General features: G+C 44.8%; 1 protein-coding gene across 2 annotated transcripts in view; it reads left to right on the top strand.

Annotated features, from left to right (window-relative positions):
• Positions 1-17,109, top strand: part of GRK3 (G protein-coupled receptor kinase 3) — a 56,757-nt gene extending 39,648 nt beyond the window's left edge. For both annotated transcript variants that reach the window (XM_039724407.1, XM_039724408.1), the window contains 12 exons: positions 2,607-2,685; positions 3,089-3,219; positions 3,969-4,063; positions 4,900-5,007; positions 6,988-7,054; positions 7,226-7,326; positions 8,769-8,835; positions 9,292-9,387; positions 11,576-11,738; positions 12,483-12,619; positions 13,518-13,631; positions 15,083-17,109. In XM_039724407.1, the coding sequence (XP_039580341.1) occupies positions 2,607-2,685; positions 3,089-3,219; positions 3,969-4,063; positions 4,900-5,007; positions 6,988-7,054; positions 7,226-7,326; positions 8,769-8,835; positions 9,292-9,387; positions 11,576-11,738; positions 12,483-12,619; positions 13,518-13,631; positions 15,083-15,244 (1,320 nt within the window). In that variant the 3' untranslated portion in view covers positions 15,245-17,109. The remainder of the gene's footprint in view (positions 1-2,606; positions 2,686-3,088; positions 3,220-3,968; positions 4,064-4,899; positions 5,008-6,987; positions 7,055-7,225; positions 7,327-8,768; positions 8,836-9,291; positions 9,388-11,575; positions 11,739-12,482; positions 12,620-13,517; positions 13,632-15,082) is intronic.
• Positions 17,110-18,002: the final 893 nt, after the last annotated feature.

The following is an 18,002-nucleotide window of genomic DNA, read 5'->3' as shown; positions in this document are numbered from 1 at the left end:
GTCTTAATTCACACATTAATGTCATAATGTTGCTTATTTTCATCAGAGAGGAAAGTTGACTGCAATGAAGAATTGCTCTCCAGGGAAATTGGTTTTATTGCTTTATGTGTTCTTTAAAAAAAATAACTGTAGGGTGTTTTTTTTTAATGCTGTAGAATACTCTTTTGCTGTGTTTTTTGTGTCAGGAAAATACTGCAGTACAGTTTTTCTCTCTGTTAAGCAAGGAGAGGGTAGTGATGAAATTAGGAATGCTTGCACAAAAATGAGTTATGCATCACATTTACACTTCCAGATAACTCCTATTTTTAAAATCCATAAAAATATAAGCAAGCTATGTTCTACTGTAGAAAAACCTTTTTATTTTTCTATGTGTGGTGTTTAAATTCTACCACTAAATCCTTCTGGGTAATTAGATTGCTCTGAAATTTTAGGAGCCCTGCTTGGGGACACTTCTGAATTACCCAGTCGATGCAGGAAATTAAGTTAATAATTCTGCTAAAGCTGCTGTTGTGAAGTTAAGTGGCAGCTACAATAGTCCCCAGCACAGAGTTCATAACCAGAGGTGGTGTCTTGTGTTAGACACCACATCAGGCTCCTTATTTTTAGGGCCAGTTAGGAATTTTTTTCCTGAATGTTGTGCAGATGTTTCACACCCATCCCTCCTGTTTGGGGGGTGCAAAACACAAACTGCAGTTGGGTTGGAGAGGGGCAGGAGGTACCCTGGTGTGCCATTCACATTTTCTGAAAAATCCCTTTGCCCAGGATTTTTCTCCTGGGAAGCTGAAAAGCCTCAGAGAAAAGGGAAACAATTCTTATCTCATTTGATTCTCCTGTGTTTTACTGGTCTGGGATGTGTTTAGAGGTTGTTCACCCACAGGTGATTGTTTCATTAGTTTCTGATGTGAGTTGTTTTTACTCTATGGCCAATCAGTGCCAAGCTGTGTTGAGACTCTGGAGAGAGTCACGAGTTTTCATTATCTTATTTAGCATTGTGTAAATATATTTTCTGTATTCTTTAGTATAGTTTAGTATAGTATTATTTAGTATAGTATCTAAAATAATAAATTAGCCTTCTGAAAATGAGAAGTCAGATTCATCATTCCTTCCTTCATTGGGACACCCCACAAATACAATACCCTGGCACTGTGGGGATCCCTGAAATATAATTTTTATTTGTAAAGATGCATAAATAATATATATAAAGATTGATAATATTTATATACAATATATTTTATGTTATTATATAACATATAAATATATTGTTTATGTAATGTAATATTTTTAAGATTTATAAATTTATGAAGATTTAGAAATACAAAGAAACCTTTCTATCTCAAGCCCATGGAAGGATGAGGGGCTCTGAGTGTCCCTGTCCCTCCCTTTCCTCTCTCTGGAGCCGCCCCACGCTGCCCAAGGCCGCCGTGTTTTGCTGTTTCTAAATTGGGAAGGGAGCAAGTTCCTGTCAGAGATTCCCAGAGCTTTCCCTGCTCCATCCTGCAGCTCCAGGACTTTGTTGGAGCCACGTGGGGCTGTGCTTCCTGCAGGGTGTGCGGGGCTGCTCTGCCTTTGGGGTCGGATGTGGGATGGGATGGAGCACAGCCGTTCCCAAAGGGATCACTGCAGAGCCACCCCACAGCCCTGCCGTGCTCCCACAGGGTGTCCCTGCCCATGGCAGGGGCTTGGGGTGAGATGAGCTTTAAGGTGCCTCACAACCCAAAGCATTCCTTGGTTCCATCCCATATGGCTTTGGAGAAGAAGTTGAGGAGGTGCAGCCACCCCCTGGTCGTTAGCCAAGAGCCTCCTTGTGTCAGGAATAGTGTGGCCAGCGGGACAGAGCAGGTCCATTCCTCATGGAAAGGGTTCTCCAGCCCTGGCACAGCTGCCCAGGGCAGTGGTGGAGTCACATCCCAGGAAGGATTTTAAGATCTGTGGATGTGGCACCTGGGGACGTGGGTTAGTGGTGGCCTTGGCTGAATCCCTCAGTCTCAGACGGGTTTTCCAACCTCAGCAATTCCATAATTCTGAATTAGCCCTTGCATGCAGCACTTACAAGTGCAGAGGAAGGTCTGCCAGCTGCTGCCCTGGGGTTTTGAATGTGTGTCCTGGAGGTACCAGCACACAAGCAGACCTTGGGAACAAAGATGTGTTTTTCCAGTGGAATTTTTTATGGCTGCTTGTCTTAGACATGGGGTGAATTGAGGTTCAGGTGCATCAGGAGGTGAGGTGAAGCCCATCCCTGCCCTGGCTGCTCTGCTCTGACCTCCTAAACCTGCTCCCACAGCCCTTGTGTTGTGGGTTTTGCAGGATCTGGATGTTGCTGTAGCTGCTTCCTGAACATTGTAATGCTCCAGAATCCCAGCTCCTGCCTGGGGTGTTCACATTCCTTCAATCTTCTGTTGGAAATGCTACTGGAGGCCAAACACCTTCACTGTCACCTGGGCAGGGCCCTCATTGGGGGGACAGGGGCTACCAGTGAATCTGAATTTCAGGAGAGAATTTGGGAATACTGGCAAATAGCACAGGAAAAACACCAGATGTATTTTTATCTTCCCTAGGTCACACTTTGCTTTTTGCCTGAGGTGAACCTCTTTGCTTTTCCCTTGCAGGACTGTCCTTTTATAGTCTGTATGACCTATGCCTTCCACACCCCTGACAAGCTCTGCTTCATTCTGGACCTCATGAATGGTAAGCAAGGCTTGTTCAGATGATGATGATGATGCAGAAATTTTGGCAGGAGGATTGCTGAGACGGTTGGTCCCTCAAGCCTATGAGCTGGTTTTATTCTGCTCTCCACAAACCAGTGTGTGGTACAGCCTTTGCTGATGTGGAAATCCTCTGCTGGATTAGTCACTGAATGCAAATGTTTATGAAATAAATGCATTTTAAAATGGAGTTTCAGACTGATCAAATCTCTGTATGAACTTTCTCAGCTGTTTTGTCACCACACAGATTTGCAGAGGGTGGGGCTGTGTGATCCTCAGGTAATAAGAACCTACAAAAGCTGAGCTGTTCCCCCACAGTGTCACCCTGTCTGCCTGCAGGGTAAGATTTTACTGTTCACTTAATTACATCTCAATTCTCATTTCAGGAGGAGATTTGCACTACCACCTCTCCCAGCACGGAGTGTTTTCTGAAAAAGAGATGAGGTTTTATGCTACTGAAATCATCCTGGGGTTAGAGCACATGCACAATCGCTTCGTGGTGTACAGAGACCTGAAGGTAAGGGCTGCTGGGTGCCTGAATCCACACAGCCCTCAGATAACTTCCATGGATTACCCTTCCTGAAACCCTTCCTTGGCAGGATTATTTCTTTATCTGCCAGATTTTTGTACTGAGTTTTCAAAGTCGTTCTAATCTGTGCCATTATCCAGTTTAACCAGCCCGGGAGAGGCTTCCTGGGGGTCACTGTAAATCCTGTGAAGTGTTACTGATCTCCCTGATGGCAATAATTTAGAGGATATAGTGTATTTCTGGGAGCCCTGAAAGAGGCCTTTGTGTGTGTAACAGGGGACAGCAGCAGGACAGGTGCTGGGGGTTTCACTGGCACTTGGGAAATCAAGGACAGGTCCCAGAGAAGAGTCCCTGGACCAGGTGACAGCACAAGGGGATGAAAATCTGCCCAGAGACTGAGAATAAAAGATGTAAGAGCCACACACAGACCCTGCTGTGAAGAAACCAAAAGCACCTTGAGGCCAGAATGGATTATTCATTTATTTCCTGCTTTGTGTTCAAACCTTGCCTGGTTATTCCCTCCTGTTATTCAGTATTTCATAACCTGTGGAGTTGATGGTAGTGCTCTGTGAGAACGTGGATTTTTTATCTAGGAAGTGCCTGGTATATTGATGTTAAATAAAAGAAGGCAATTACCAATTACCAGGGAGTATTGATGTTTGAGTTGCTGTGCTGTGAGAGTTTGCAGTTGTCAGCTGGGGAATACCAAGCACTCACCTCCTTCTGTTGGTTTCCAGCCTGCAAATATCCTGCTGGATGAACATGGGCACGTGAGGATATCAGACCTTGGGCTGGCTTGTGACTTCTCCAAAAAGAAGCCGCATGCCAGTGTGTAAGTATCATGTCTGGGGGCTCTGCTGCACATACAGGTAGTGCTAAATCCATCCTGAATTTGTCTTTATAACTTAACTTTGCCTGAAGGGGAGGAATGACACTTGTGTGGCCCAGGCTTGCTGAGCTGGTGGCTGTAATGAGGTTTTTTGGGCTCCTCTCCCTGTTTTCCTGCACAGTTGTAGCAGCTGATGTGTAGGCATGGCTGGGAGATGACACATTATTTCGGGATGATTCACTGCTCAGAGAAGAACCTGACTGAGTTAAAGTACCAGATTGCTTTAATTGTCCCAACCTGGTAATTAAATATTCCCAAACTGACTAAAATCCTGGATTTATTGTGTCTTTCTCTTTCTGGATCTTCATGGAACTAGAAGCAAATTATTTTATTTTCTGCTTCTCAGCATCAGGATTTAACTGGGATGTGAATTCCTGGAGTTGGGTGTGGATTCATATCTTACCTGGCACGTTTCATTCTCAGGTCCTCAATTGCCCTGATTTAGTCTCGGAATTTATGCAAAACGGGAAACTCCAGCCTGTCACACCTTAAGAGATTTGCAATTCTGTAGCTTCTTGAAAAAAGTCCGTATGTTTTGAGTATGTCAAGGGTAAAAGCAGTACCTGGTGGCTGCTTCTTAGTGGTGCCCAGGGGTGAGCTCAGGAGTGCCCTGTGCTCACACAGGTGACACATAAAACCCATTGGCAGCAAAATAAAATGGTTAAAATTAATTCTTTCCAAACTGGGCTGTCTTATTGAGAGAATACTTGTTTTTAATGATTTTTTCCCCAGTGATAATGTTGGATGTAATGAATGCTTTGTGCTGTTGTGCTCTGCAGAGGAACCCACGGGTACATGGCCCCCGAGGTGCTGCAGAAGGGCACAGCCTACGACAGCAGTGCTGACTGGTTCTCCCTGGGCTGCATGCTCTTCAAGCTGCTGAGGGGGTGAGTGGGGCTCCTGCCTTGCCTTTGGGAGCCTGGGGGCCTCTGTGGGTGTCCCTTGGAATAGCAGGACATGGTGTGTCAGATTCTCTGAAGTGAAGCCTCAGTGCTGGCCCATGTGTGACAAAACCAGGCTTTTTCTTCCAAACCAAACCCAACCCAAGCATCCTGTAGTAGCCACAGGTGTGGGACATGAGGAAGGCACTTCTGTCTGCTCTTTGCACTGCTGCAGGCAGCAGTTTGCTCCTCTCTGGCAGTGTTTTAAGTGCTGAGATGTTGGTCCTTGGAGTGCTCCAAGCAGCCCTGTTGAATCATGGGCTTTGTGTTGAGACCTGGTGTGGAGGAGCTCTTGGCTGCACTGGTCCCTTTTTGGGTCCTACTCAGCCTTCCCTCCTGCAGGGTTTGGGCCAGGTACAAGGTGTGGATCCTTCCATTTGCTGAATCTGCCCTGTTACCTTACCAGTGTCCAAAGGTACACAATAATTGCAGCTTTGTCAGCAATTACCTCCTCATTAAACTTACGTGTCTAGAATTGATTAATGCCATGGGATTTATCTGAGCAGTCAACAAGCACTGATGGGCAAGTGCTTGTTGAAAAAGGCATCCTCAGTGTTAATGGAAACCAGAAGAAATCTGAGGCTTTTCACAGTGCTTCTCTGTAAAGGTTGATCATTAGGTCATCCTGTGTCCTCACACATAATTAATTATAAGCTTTTATCTCCATTGCAGGCATTGTACAAAGGAAGGTCAGTGTGTGACTTGTGAATTGAACTCTAGAGCTGTATCAATTTAACATTAATTGTGCACAAAGCAGACTATGTAAGGGTGCAAATAAAGAGAGGAGTGGTGTTGAAATTGCCAGTCTTTGTCCCTGGCAGAGATGTTCAGGGTGGTATCAGTGCTCAGCCAGAAGCTAGAGCATTATTCACAGTGAACTCTCATTCCTCATCTGTTCTGAAGCCAATTAAACACATCACCAAACAAGGGCTGGGCACATGGTGCCATTTCTTGGTATTTGGTAAATTTAGTCTGGCACAGAATCTGCCCATAAGTCGCCAGTGAATCATTTTCTTCCCTGATCTACTCAGAGCCTCCTTGTCAGAGTACATGAGGCTGTGTGGGAACCATTTACCTGTCATGCTGAAAAGAGAAAAATTGAAGTCCTGGTCCATCCATTGCATTCATCAATCAGAACATTTTTGAGAATAAAAGGAAAATAACTTGGGAGTAGCAGGTCTCTAGTTGAAACATGCTGGTACACTCTGCCATGTGGTAAGCCAGAATGCTTTAGAATAGCTAATTAATGGAATTGATAAGTGAGTAACATTTTGATTGTGAAAAACATCATCCCCTCAAGGTTTTAAAGAAAAGAAGCAGGGACTATATCCTAAATATAACCAAAATATCTCTTACTACAGTACTGCTTCTTTCACGAAGGACTGTGTGATAAATCTCTAATGGGTCACAGTCTTGTGTAGCTTAGAGGAAAATTCAAATTCAAGCCAGAATTATAAAGCAGGAAAGGGATGAAGCTGATAATTTATAAGATACCATCAGATATCTTCCCAGTGGCTGATGCTGTGGGATCTGTGATCTCTTATCTCTTTACTTTCCATGATGGGGAATGGTGAGTTCAGTGGGTCATGCTCACCTTCCCTGTAGAAATCCTTGGATTTAAATCCCTGTGGGTGATGGCTGCTTGGGGTTTAATTGTTAGCTGAAAACTGTTCAGGTTTTTGGGAGATAGATGTAATTGGTGAGGCATTTGAAGCACATCTTAAAGGCCAGATCACTGTTGAAGAATTACCCAACTTTCTACTCACCTTCCTGTGGATCAGATTGCTCTGCAGGACGGGGGTGATGAGGGGGAAGGATGGAACTAACAGGATGCTCCACTCTTTCCTGGCATTGCCACAGCTGAAATACCCTGATATGCTGAGGCTTTGCATTTATTTATTAGCATTCTTTTTCTTCTTTCCACAGGCACAGCCCTTTCAGGCAGCACAAAACCAAAGATAAGCACGAGATCGACCGGATGACGCTCACCGTGGTAAGGCCTGGCCCCAGTGACATCCCCGTGTTCCCTGAGCTCCCATTTCCCCTAAAACTGGAACTGCACCCCCTGTTGTCCCAGAGAACTGTATCTGCACGCAGAAGAGCTGTTTCCAAACACCAGCAGAGAAAATGGTGGAATATCTCTTTGTATTTCCTTTCTCCACAGAATGTGGAGCTCCCAGATTCCTTTTCTCCTGAGCTGAAGTCCCTTCTGGAAGGGCTCCTGCAGAGGGATGTGAGCAAGAGGCTTGGATGCCAAGGAAGAAGGTAGGTGTTGTCTTCTCCTTGGACCTCTGCCTTGAAAAATTTCCATTTCTCTGTCAATGAGTGAAAATCTGCTTCCTGTTGTGAGGATTTTAATTTTGGAAAGAGAACATTAAAAAGTGCTGCTGCATGGAATTACATTTCAGATTCCTTCGGTTTGGACATGTTTTTTGGACAATTTCTGTCCTTAAAGCCTTTCTCTGAGTTCCCTGCAGTCATGCTTGCATTGGGTGGTGTTCCTGCTTCTCATCCCTCGGTTGTTTTTCTGGTTTTGCCTGATCTGTTTTGGCATGAAATCATATGACTTGACTCAGACATACTGATAGGGAAAATTTATTGCTTATATTGTATCTGTAATGATAAGAGCATAGTACCAAAAAAACCCCAAAAAACCAATCCAAAAAACAATCCCAAAACCACCAAGCAAAAAGCTGGGATGGGAGTATTGCTGGTGCTGCCTGTCACTTGATTTTTCTGAGGAAAAGAGCTTTTGTTTTGTTTCTTCACTACAAAACACTCCTTGCTCCTGCCAGACTCACCTTGCTTGTAGCTGTTCATGAAATTGTTATCTCCTGCTTAAAAAGCCAGTGTGAGACTGAGAGAGAAAGGGAGAGGAGTAAACAACTGTTGAGAAACCATTGGGATGTGTGATAACAGGTAGATGGTCACACCTGAGCCTGGGGCTGGCTCCAGTTCCAGTGGGAGATTCAAAGGGTTTTTGTTTTGGAGCCCTCTTTGATAATGACCTGAGATTGCTTTTCCCTGGGAGATAACAAGAGGAGTTGATTATTTTCCCATAAAATTTGTTTAATGTCAAATGGTGTGGAGTCATCTGGTTATTTACAAGCAGTGATGGGGCTCTGAGTCAGAGCAGTGTTTGGGATCTGACCCAGATCTGTTTTTTTTTTGAGATCTGGTCCACATCCATGTTTGGGATCTGACCCATAGGATTGTTGGGATCTGACCCAGATCCATGTTTGGGATCTGACCTAGATCTGTGGTTGGGATCTGGTCCACATCCATGTTTGGGATCTGACCCATAGGATTGTTGGGATCTGACCCAGATCCATGTTTGGGATCTGACCTGGATCTGTGTTTGGGATCTGACCCAGATCCATGTTGGGATCTGACCCAGAGCAGTGTTTGGGATTGACACAGATCAGTGTTGGGATCTGACACAGAGGAACGTTGTTTGCTGTTGGAAATGATGGAGTGCCATCAGGAGTTCTTGCCTGCCAGCCCTAGAGCAGTGTTCCAAGTGTTTCCACATGAAAATCTTCTCTCCTGTTGTTTACTGAGGAATTCTTGTATTTTATTTGGCAAAAAAAAGAGCATTTCCCTGATGTTCTCAAGTGATAGAAATGTGACCTTTGAGGGCTTTGTATTCCTTGAATACACTTGAAAAGCTCTTTCATTTGTTGACTTCAGTCACTTCTGTTTTGCAGCGCACAAGAAGTAAAGGAACATCCTTTCTTCAAAGGCATTGATTGGCAGCAAGTCTATTTACAGAAGGTAAAGGATAAAGACAGTAATTTAACTGACTTGGTAAAGCAGTAAAAGGAAACTAAACCCAAACAGGTACTGAACAGAAAACCTGAGGGTCACAGTGCCCAGCACAAGTGCTCACTCACACAAATACTGGGAGGGTTGTTGATGAATATTTGGATATTCATTACTACAGAACTTCCTGATTGTTAGGAGTAAATGATAACATTTCCAGGCTCAAATGACTGCATGTTTCCTTTCCTTTGCTGTCTCTAAACTGGGGAGTTTTATCCCCAGATTTTTGAAGGAGCTCTAATTAAAAGAAGTGCCAACAATTTTGCTCTGAAGTTTAATTCCAAGGGGGGCACTCTGGCACAGTCAGGTGTAATCTGTGCAAAAAATACAAAGGTTGTGCATGACTACAGAAGGGAGTTAAATAATACCCATGAATTTGTCTTTAATGATGCTGATTTCAATTTCTAGTACCCTCCCCCCCTGATTCCTCCCCGGGGAGAAGTCAATGCAGCAGATGCTTTTGATATTGGCTCCTTTGATGAAGAGGACACTAAAGGCATTAAGGTACCCACCTCTCAGTGCTGCAGGGTGGCACTGGGACTGCTGTGCTTGGCTTTCCATGTGTGTGTGGCATTCCTTTGCTTCAGGGCTCTGGATGTGCAAGGAATTCCTTCAGGCTGGGAGAATCAATCCGTGCTGTACCTTGGGCTGGTTCCCCTGTTTGTTGTTGCTTTACAAGTTCTTAAGTTTTTAGGTTAACTGAAATCTACTTTCTTACCAAAAGTTTTATGTGATGAAGGAGATGTTTCAAATGGTCAGGGAAGAATTGGGAGAGCCTCAGTTTTTCAAGAATACCTTATGGTTTGTGTGTTTAAAAGTTGGGATTTATTTCTGGTAGCTTGGAGAAATGGAGCTAAACTAAACCTTATTTTAATAGTTGAGTGGTCAGAGAGTGCTGGGGAAAAATCTTTAAAATTACAAACTGTGTTAATAGTAGCAATGTCATAAGTTAGAAGAGTGGCAAAAGAAATTTTCAGGTTCTGATTTACATTATCCAAAATGTAATGAAAATAATATAAATTATATTAAAAAATAGAGAAGTTAGAGCTGCTGGCCCCTTTGGGACTCACATGGAGGGGGTGACCCCCCTGTGAATTCCTCCACTCTCTGAAGTTTCCCTGGGACTTTGAGGCAGCAGGGCTTGGGTCAGTGCCCTTCATTGTTTTCATCACCCATTTCTGCAGTAGAACAGATCTCATTCTTGTTCTTACAGAAGTGAGTCAGGAGGGAAACTAATTGTTCTAAACTTTATAAGGAAAAAGCCCCATTAAGTACTCAGTGAGCCTAAAAGGGAGCTCGTCTGTCAGTGTCACCTGCTGTGGTGACAGAAGCTGGCACAGAAAAGTGCAGAGAGCCCAGGATGTTCTTTATCCCAGAAAATTCCACATCTTCAGCATCAATGTTAGCCTGGCAGGATTCCAGTCTGCTGTGATCCTGCAATGCCAGGATTCAGAGGAACATTTTGCAAGGAAGAGCCAGGGAGTCTTTTTATTTCTTGAGGGGCTCAGAGGTTCTCAATGACATGATTTATGATTTAGTGAGAGCTCCTCTCGTGGAATGTGAATCACCAGCAGGTCAGTGCTGTGTCATCTCCAGTTTGGTCTCAGAATCTCATAGCTCAGGCTGCCCAGGGGATAAATTTACCCTTGGGGGTGAGTCAGGGAGGGACAGCACAGCCCCCCTGGGTGTCACGGGCTTCCAGAGGGGACAGGAGGATTCCTGCCTGAGTCAGCTGCCAGCGAAGGTGCCAGGAGCCCTCTCTGCCCTGGGCACCACAGTTTGAACCCTTTGCTCTCCTCCCTGCTCCCTGGGGTTGAATTTGTTCTGCAGAGCGTCCTGTGACCCCCAAAAAGAGCATGTGAGCTTTGGGGTTATGAGGGGGGAGCCCTCAGGGGATGCCTATGGCTGTTCCCCTTTCCTTGGGGGCTGCAGGGAGATCTTCTGGGTGTGTATTTTCCTGCTGGATATAGAGTGGATCTCTGAAAAGGAGAATATCTGTTCCAGGAGTGCCTGGCCTGACTGCAGCAGGAGAATTAAGCTGCTGCTGCAGCTGTTGCTGCTGCATCCACACAGCTTTGAGCTCCTCCAGGGATGGGCACTCCACCACTGCCCTGCTCAGTGCTGGGAAGCCCTTTTGGTGAAGGATTTTTTCTCCTGATTTTCTTCAGTGCAATTCAATTTAAGTACTCAAAGGATTAGTGGAGAAAAGAATCCTTCTACCAGTAAAACTGAGATCTGCAGCACATGCTGATGAATTCTGAGGGTTGATTATTAAGAATATAAAGCTGTGGAAGCCTGGAAGGCTTTGCTGTGGAAAAGGTATCTTTGCACTTATTCATGGAGTTTTTGGGCTGGGGAAGTTTTTGTGCAGCAAACTTAAGAGTACTGCTGCTTACATTGGAGTAATTGTTTAAATGTCTAGAGAGCATTATGGGGCAGTGTTGAGTGAGGATTTTGGAGCTATCAAACCAAACAAGTTTTGAGCAGGTGGCCTATTCTCTGCACATAAATTAATATCTTTGCTTAAATTAGTGTCTGTGCTTCTCTTGCTTGCATCTGTTTGTTTTGTGAAGCTTTGAGTTCAATCCATCGTGTCAAATAATACTGTTGCATGGGTAACTATTAACTGTTGGGGATAAGAGTAGTGAAAGTTATTAAAATGTTGGGTTTTTTGTTGTTTTTCTCTTGCAAGTTGCTTGATAGTGACCAGGAGTTATATAAGAACTTCCCTCTGGTAATATCGGAGCGTTGGCAGCAAGAAGTAGCAGAAACTGTTTATGATGCAGTAAATGCAGACACAGATAAAATTGAGGCCAGAAAAAGGGCTAAAAATAAGCAGCTTGGCCACGAGGAAGGTAATCTGTCCTTACACTTCTCTCATCTTTTGCTGCTAGGTAGTAATTCCTGGGTTTGGAGTTCTCCCATTGCTGCCATTCCCAGGAATCGTTAGGATTTGTTTAATTGCTGTCGTGTTGCTTAAGATCTTTCTTAATGTTTTGAAATGCTGAATGATGACATCAGGCTTTGGAAGGAGATTCATGGAATCACAAGAGTCCTGGAATGGTTTGGGTTGGAAAGGATCTTAAAGCCCATTCAGTTCCACCCCAGTGCCATGGGCTGGGACACCTTCTACTGTCCCAGGCTGCTCCAAGCTCTGTCCAGCCTGGCCTTGGACACTTCCAGGGATCCAGGGGCAGCCACAGCTTCTCTGGGCCCCCTGTGCCAGGGCCTCCCCACCTTCCCAGTGTGTGGGGTTTGATTTCCTGCCCAGGAGCTGGGAAGGGCCCCAGGAGGTTTTGCACAGCAAACTGCAGCTTGCACGGGGGTGTCGCATCAAACCCCCAAACTCTGGAGAGCAGCATTCAGCGCTTTAAAAACTTCCTCCAGTGAGATACTTCTTTAAGAGCCAAGTCCTGCCCTTGTTCCCTGCTCTGCAGCCCCAGCAGCTGTGTGGTTAGGGCAGGGCTGGGGCTGTGTGTGTGATCTGACCCTGCTGAGGGCACGGCAGGTCCGGGGCTCCGTCCTGCACAGAGCTGTCTCAGAATGCCTTCAGCTGCACCTCCCGTAGCTTTGCTCACTAACATCTCCTCTTGGTTTAGATTATGCCCTGGGCAAGGACTGTATCATGCATGGCTACATGCTCAAGCTGGGGAACCCCTTCCTGACTCAGTGGCAGCGGCGTTACTTTTACCTCTTCCCCAACCGGCTGGAGTGGCGAGGAGAAGGAGAGTCCCGGGTGAGTGAGGGGCCCTGGCAGCTCTGCTGCAGCTGGGACACACCTGGCGTGCCCAGGAGTTCTCCTGGGGCAGGAGTTTTCTCTGAGTAAAAGCCCATTTGAGTATCTTCTCTCCTGTCTCTCTGTAGTTAACACATAGCTTGCACTGCACACAGGAGACATAAAGTTGACTTGAGAAACCTGTTTGTTTTGTTGTGTTTTTAAAGGATTTTGGTAGTTGATGGTGTTGTTTTTCGTTTAGGACCTCTGGACTATTTATACAAAAAAACACAAACTGGTAAGGTGGCAAATGCTATAGCATTTTATTTCCAAGAAAATGCTATAGTGGCTGTAGTGTAGCCCAGCTGTGCTCATGTACAGGGCAGATAATTTGTATATTTAAATTAAGGAAGCGTTTGGAATTTAAGACATTGTGTACTCTGCAGTCCATAGGGAGAGTTTTCCTGCACACTGCTGTGTTATGTTCTCTTTGTAAGTATTCAGTGCTGAAATATTCCCTTTCAGCTCTTTGAAGTAGTGAAATTGCCTTTTTTTGGTAATAACAGTAATGCTTGAAAAATGTATCAAATTATATGCAACTCTTGAGGGAAAATAGTGAATATTCTGTTTGCAGACACACCTATTTGTAGATTCTTATTTCATGCTGTCATTACTGGCTTTCAGAACTGATATTTTGTTGTCACTATTGAAGCAACAAAGCCCCTTGTAAATCTCTCTCTTACCTTACTATCTATCTTTAGTTCATGACCCAGCCTTCAGAAATAAATGTTTGTGTAATGACATTTAATGTTCATCACTTAATTCATGTGGATAGTCCAGGAAAATGAGATAGTGGCTTTATTTGATGGGCAACAGCATTTTTTTCAATTAATTCTCTGCTCTTTTGCAAATGCTGCAGCAAAACCTGCTGACAATGGAACAAATAGTATCTGTTGAAGAAACACAAATTAAAGATAAGAAATGCATCTTACTGAGAATTAAAGGAGGAAAACAGTTTGTCCTACAGTGTGAGGTAAGACTTGATTTTTTGATAACCTGATCAGATTGTTTTGCATATGACAAACAATTGACATGTTTTTGTGCTCATCCTGTTGCATGTTAACTAAGGCACTTGGTGAAGCAGAGCTGAAATGTTTATCACCCTTGAGTTCTGAAAGCAGGAAACCTGCAGCTTGTCATGGATTTCAGTGGCATTTGGGACAAAATGAGTTGGGTTTATTAAATAGCTAAAAACCCCCAAACTTCTCAAGCTCCAAGGGCCTCGTTGGCTCGTGTCTCACTGTGGGGAGCTGCTGGAGCTCATGTGTGGAAGGGGAGAGTGCTCAGGTCTTCAAAACATTGTACCAGCTTTCATTGGGGTGATGGAGAATTGCACATGGGCAATACCCAAAGTTGTTCATTCCTTTGGAAAATGAAAATATCTTCCCTGAAGTGCTGTCTGACAGAGAATATCATAGATATTTTTGCCCCCAACAAAGGAGAAGAATGATGAGGAGGACTCCATTGATATCAGAAGGCTGATTAGTTACTTTATTATACTATATTATTCTATACTGTATTACACTGTATTACATTACATCTAAACTGAGTCTGCCAAGCACTCAACTGCACTCCACTGCACAACATCTGGTGACTGTCAGCCTACAGTCCTGACACACACACACACACACACCTGGATCCAAGGGGTCAGTGAATCAAAACACTCACACCAAAATCTAATTACCAATTCCCTTCAGGGAAACAATCTTCCATAATGCATTCCACTTGTGAGCAACAAGAGGTGCAGCAATTGAGGTAAGAATTGTTTTTTCCTTACTCTGATGTTCAGAGAATGTGAAACCTAGAAATATTCTCGGGAAGAATTGTGCCTTGCTTTTTCTCTGTGAGGAGAAATGTGGCTACAAGAGAAGTCACCACGTAGGATGAAGTGCCAAACTGTTGCCACATTTCTCTTCGTAGAGAAAAAGGCACAATTCTTCCCAGGAATATTTCTGGGTTTCACATTCTCTGAACCTCAGAAAAGAAAACACAGTTCTTATCACTTGCTGTGCCTGTGCTGTGCCAAAGTAGAATGCAATATGAAGATTTTTTTACCCAGAGTGGGGATGTTTTGTTCCCTTGGGCTATCAGGGCCAAGTGTGTTTGTGTGTTGGACTGTCACGAGAGAATCAGAGATGAGTGCAGTTCTGTGCAGTTGTGAGCAAGGCAGATTCAGTTTAGATACAATGCATATAGCATAGTATAATAAAGTAATTATTATTATAATATAAAGTAATTATTATATTATACTATGCACATAGCATAGTGTAATAAAGTAATTATTTAGCCTGCTGCTGATGGAGTCAGATGCATCATTTTCTCTCCCTCACCCACGTCGGAGTCGCCCTTGTTTCGGTAATTGGTGATCCCGACGTGATTCCAGCACGCAGCCTTCACACCAAACTGCTTCTGTGTCTCTTGCAGAGCGACCCCGAGTTTGTTCAGTGGAAAAAGGAGCTGACAGAGGCTTTCACCGAGGCCCAGAGGTTGCTGCGCCGGGCTCCAAAGTTCCTCAACAAATCCCGCTCCACAGTGGTGGAGCTCTCGAAGCCCCCGCTCAGCCACAGGAACAGCAACGGGCTGTAGGAGACACCCACCACGTTCCCGCAGGGAGAGCTGCTTGGTGAACCCGCAGAGCGTCCCAGAATCCTTGCCAACGAAAGACTTTGTGCGGAGCCGGAGGCGGGACGTGCCTGGGAGAGGAGGAGCGCGATGTTTACAGCGTGGGATCACGTCAGCACCCTGCCCCGGCAGCGCCCGCCGTCACCGAGCCCGGAGGCTGCTCCCTGCTCCCCACCCCCGGCGGGGCCCGCCCGAGCTCCGTCCCTCTGGAACTACTGATGGAAGGAAGAGGCTTTGTCCCTGCCGTGCCCGGGGTGGCGCGGGTGCTGCTGGCTGGGTGACGCTCCCGTGGTGACACCGACGGACCGTGGTGGGTGCCCCCTCACTCTGTGGTGTTGCCGTGTCCTTCCCGACCATTACTGCTGACTCTCTGATAACCTTGCTCCATACTGCTGATGATCAACAGTGTGACTCTGATGCACTTCAAAGTACTGAATTCTAACTGTCCTGTGGTTTAAATGTTATTGCTACTTCATGGGAGCGTTGAACTCGAATTATTCCCTGGGTTTGTTGTACTCACTAATAGTAGCTACCACCGTTTTGCTTCTTCTACGTATATGCAGTACTATAACTGACACAATAGAGTAATAATTGGTGAAGAGGAATTTATGGTAGCTTCATCTAGTGCTCTGTTGTATAAATTGACTATTTTAGCACAGTTTTTAAAGAGCAGATTCCTTTTGACAAGTTTACAGTGAACATAAAAGACAGTTCTTTTCCATTTCAGGTCAACTGCACTTTTTAAAAAATTAAAAAAGAAATTATTTAAATCCAGTGCATTCTAGAGCATGTGCTGGGTTCCGGTGTGTGTGGGTACCTCGGTACGTATCCCGGCTCACTCCTCATTCCTGGGACTTGGGATCCTCCCCTGCTGTACACAGGTGTGCTCCCATAGCATAGAAATCCCCAGAAATCCCCAGAAATCCCCAGGTCCCCCTGGAGCCCGGCCTGGGAGGTTCGTGCACATATCACAGCTCAGCTTGGGAAAGGATCTCTCATTTTCTGTTCTGAAGAGTTCAAACTGCCCACAGTGAAAGCAGTGTGAGGAAACTGAGCGTGGCACTGACAGAATGAGCTGATCAAATGCCAGGTTTATGTTAATTCTACCTGAGGCATCAGGGTGGAAAGTCTTGCTGAAGGAAAGATCTCATCCTGAGCTGTCCCACAGCTTCAAGCTGGGCCTTGCCCTGGGTGTTGTGGTGGTTTTCTAAGAGAGAAGTCAGGGCTGCACTTGAGCTGTTTTTCCAATTCAGTGAACAGCTTAGAGAAGATTTTTCTTCCCAGCTACAGAGGTACAACTCTCACAGTCCCTGAAGACAGTGGAGCTGTGCCTGTGTCAGTGGGAGTAGAAGTTGTGCGTGGTTTGTCGAGCGTGTGTGGCTGTCAGATCACCACGGAGTTTGGAGAAAAGTAGTAAAAGTGGCTCTGTTTGCTTCTGCATGAGAGCTGGGTTTGCTGCACAGCTTGTACAAACCCTGCTGACCAGCTGGGGCTGCACCAAAGGGAAAATGCATTCTGGAAAACACCCCCCTGAGAAAGTAGTTTCTTTCAATGATTTCCCCCCATATTTATTTTCCAAATTATTCTGTGTAAACAGCACCAGCCTCTCTGTCATTCCTGTTGAGCATTTCAGCTCCTCTGTAAGGAGCAGTGTCAGAGGTGATTGGTCAAAGGTTGGACTTGATGATCTTGGAGGTCTTTTCTGATCTAAAATAATCCCATGATTGTTTGTGTGGTATTTAAAAAACGTTTGGGATAAAAAATGCCTCATCCCAACTGGCTGTGGTTCAGCTTTCCCTACAATACCATGCAATGCTCGTATTTTTCTGCTTGATTTAGAAAAAAGCCCTCAAATGATGTTAAAACCTTCTCACAGTTCTTGTGTAAGTTGTTTTTACTTTCTTAGTCCCTGCTCAGTCCCATTCTTCTCCTTCAGTTCTTTTCCATGGCTGGATTTCACTCTCATTCCCTGTCAGCAGATTCCAGTGCCGATGGCAGTGAGGGAGGAACAGCTCATCACCTGGGAAATTGTGCCTCAAACCCAGAGATTTTATATGAAATGAAGGCTGTGTATTGTCTTAGGGAAATACATTTATTTTGAAATGTGATGGAGTTGGGATGGCCCTGGAATATTCTCATTATTGTGATCCTTGCTGCTCCATCCAACCCCCAGTGGGAGGGGCAGGAAAAGATTTGGATTTCTTTAGCCAGCTGTGATTTATTGCCAATTGAAAATAGCTTTATTTTTCTGACTTGTGTCTAATTGTGCAGCTAGGAGAGGAGAGGTTATCACAGTGACAAACTCCTGAATGAAGGTGGGATCCCAGTAAGAGATGGGGCTCTGTGTGGAAGTGACTGGATGTGTTGCTGTGGAGGGAGACCTGGAATTGCACCCTCCAAACCAAAAAATCCTGGATACTGCCACAGACTGCTCCTTCCTGGTGTAGGAACCAGAGTCTCTGAAGTTTTTGTTTTGGACAAAGATTCCTGGTAGTGTTAATTTGTGGGGGATCTTTAGGATTCCTCCTTTATTTGCTAATTATTTTGCAAATTCATGAAAATGTTAAAGGAGCATTTACTGTGGGGTGTTTTTTGTGTTTGTTTTTTTTTTCCAATCCTTCATCCAAGTGTTGGCCATCCACTTCTCCCAGTGTAAATCTTCTTCCTCTTAGTTGTGTTTGAGCTTTTTGTGTTCTTGTCCCTGGTCCAGCAGAGCCTCGGC

This window comes from Passer montanus, unplaced genomic scaffold (assembly GCF_014805655.1).
Source record: "Passer montanus isolate IOZ18808 unplaced genomic scaffold, ASM1480565v1 scaffold53, whole genome shotgun sequence".
Lineage (NCBI taxonomy): Eukaryota > Metazoa > Chordata > Aves > Passeriformes > Passeridae > Passer > Passer montanus.
Note: the sequence above shows the minus strand (reverse complement) of the source record. Positions and strands in the feature narration are given on the sequence as shown.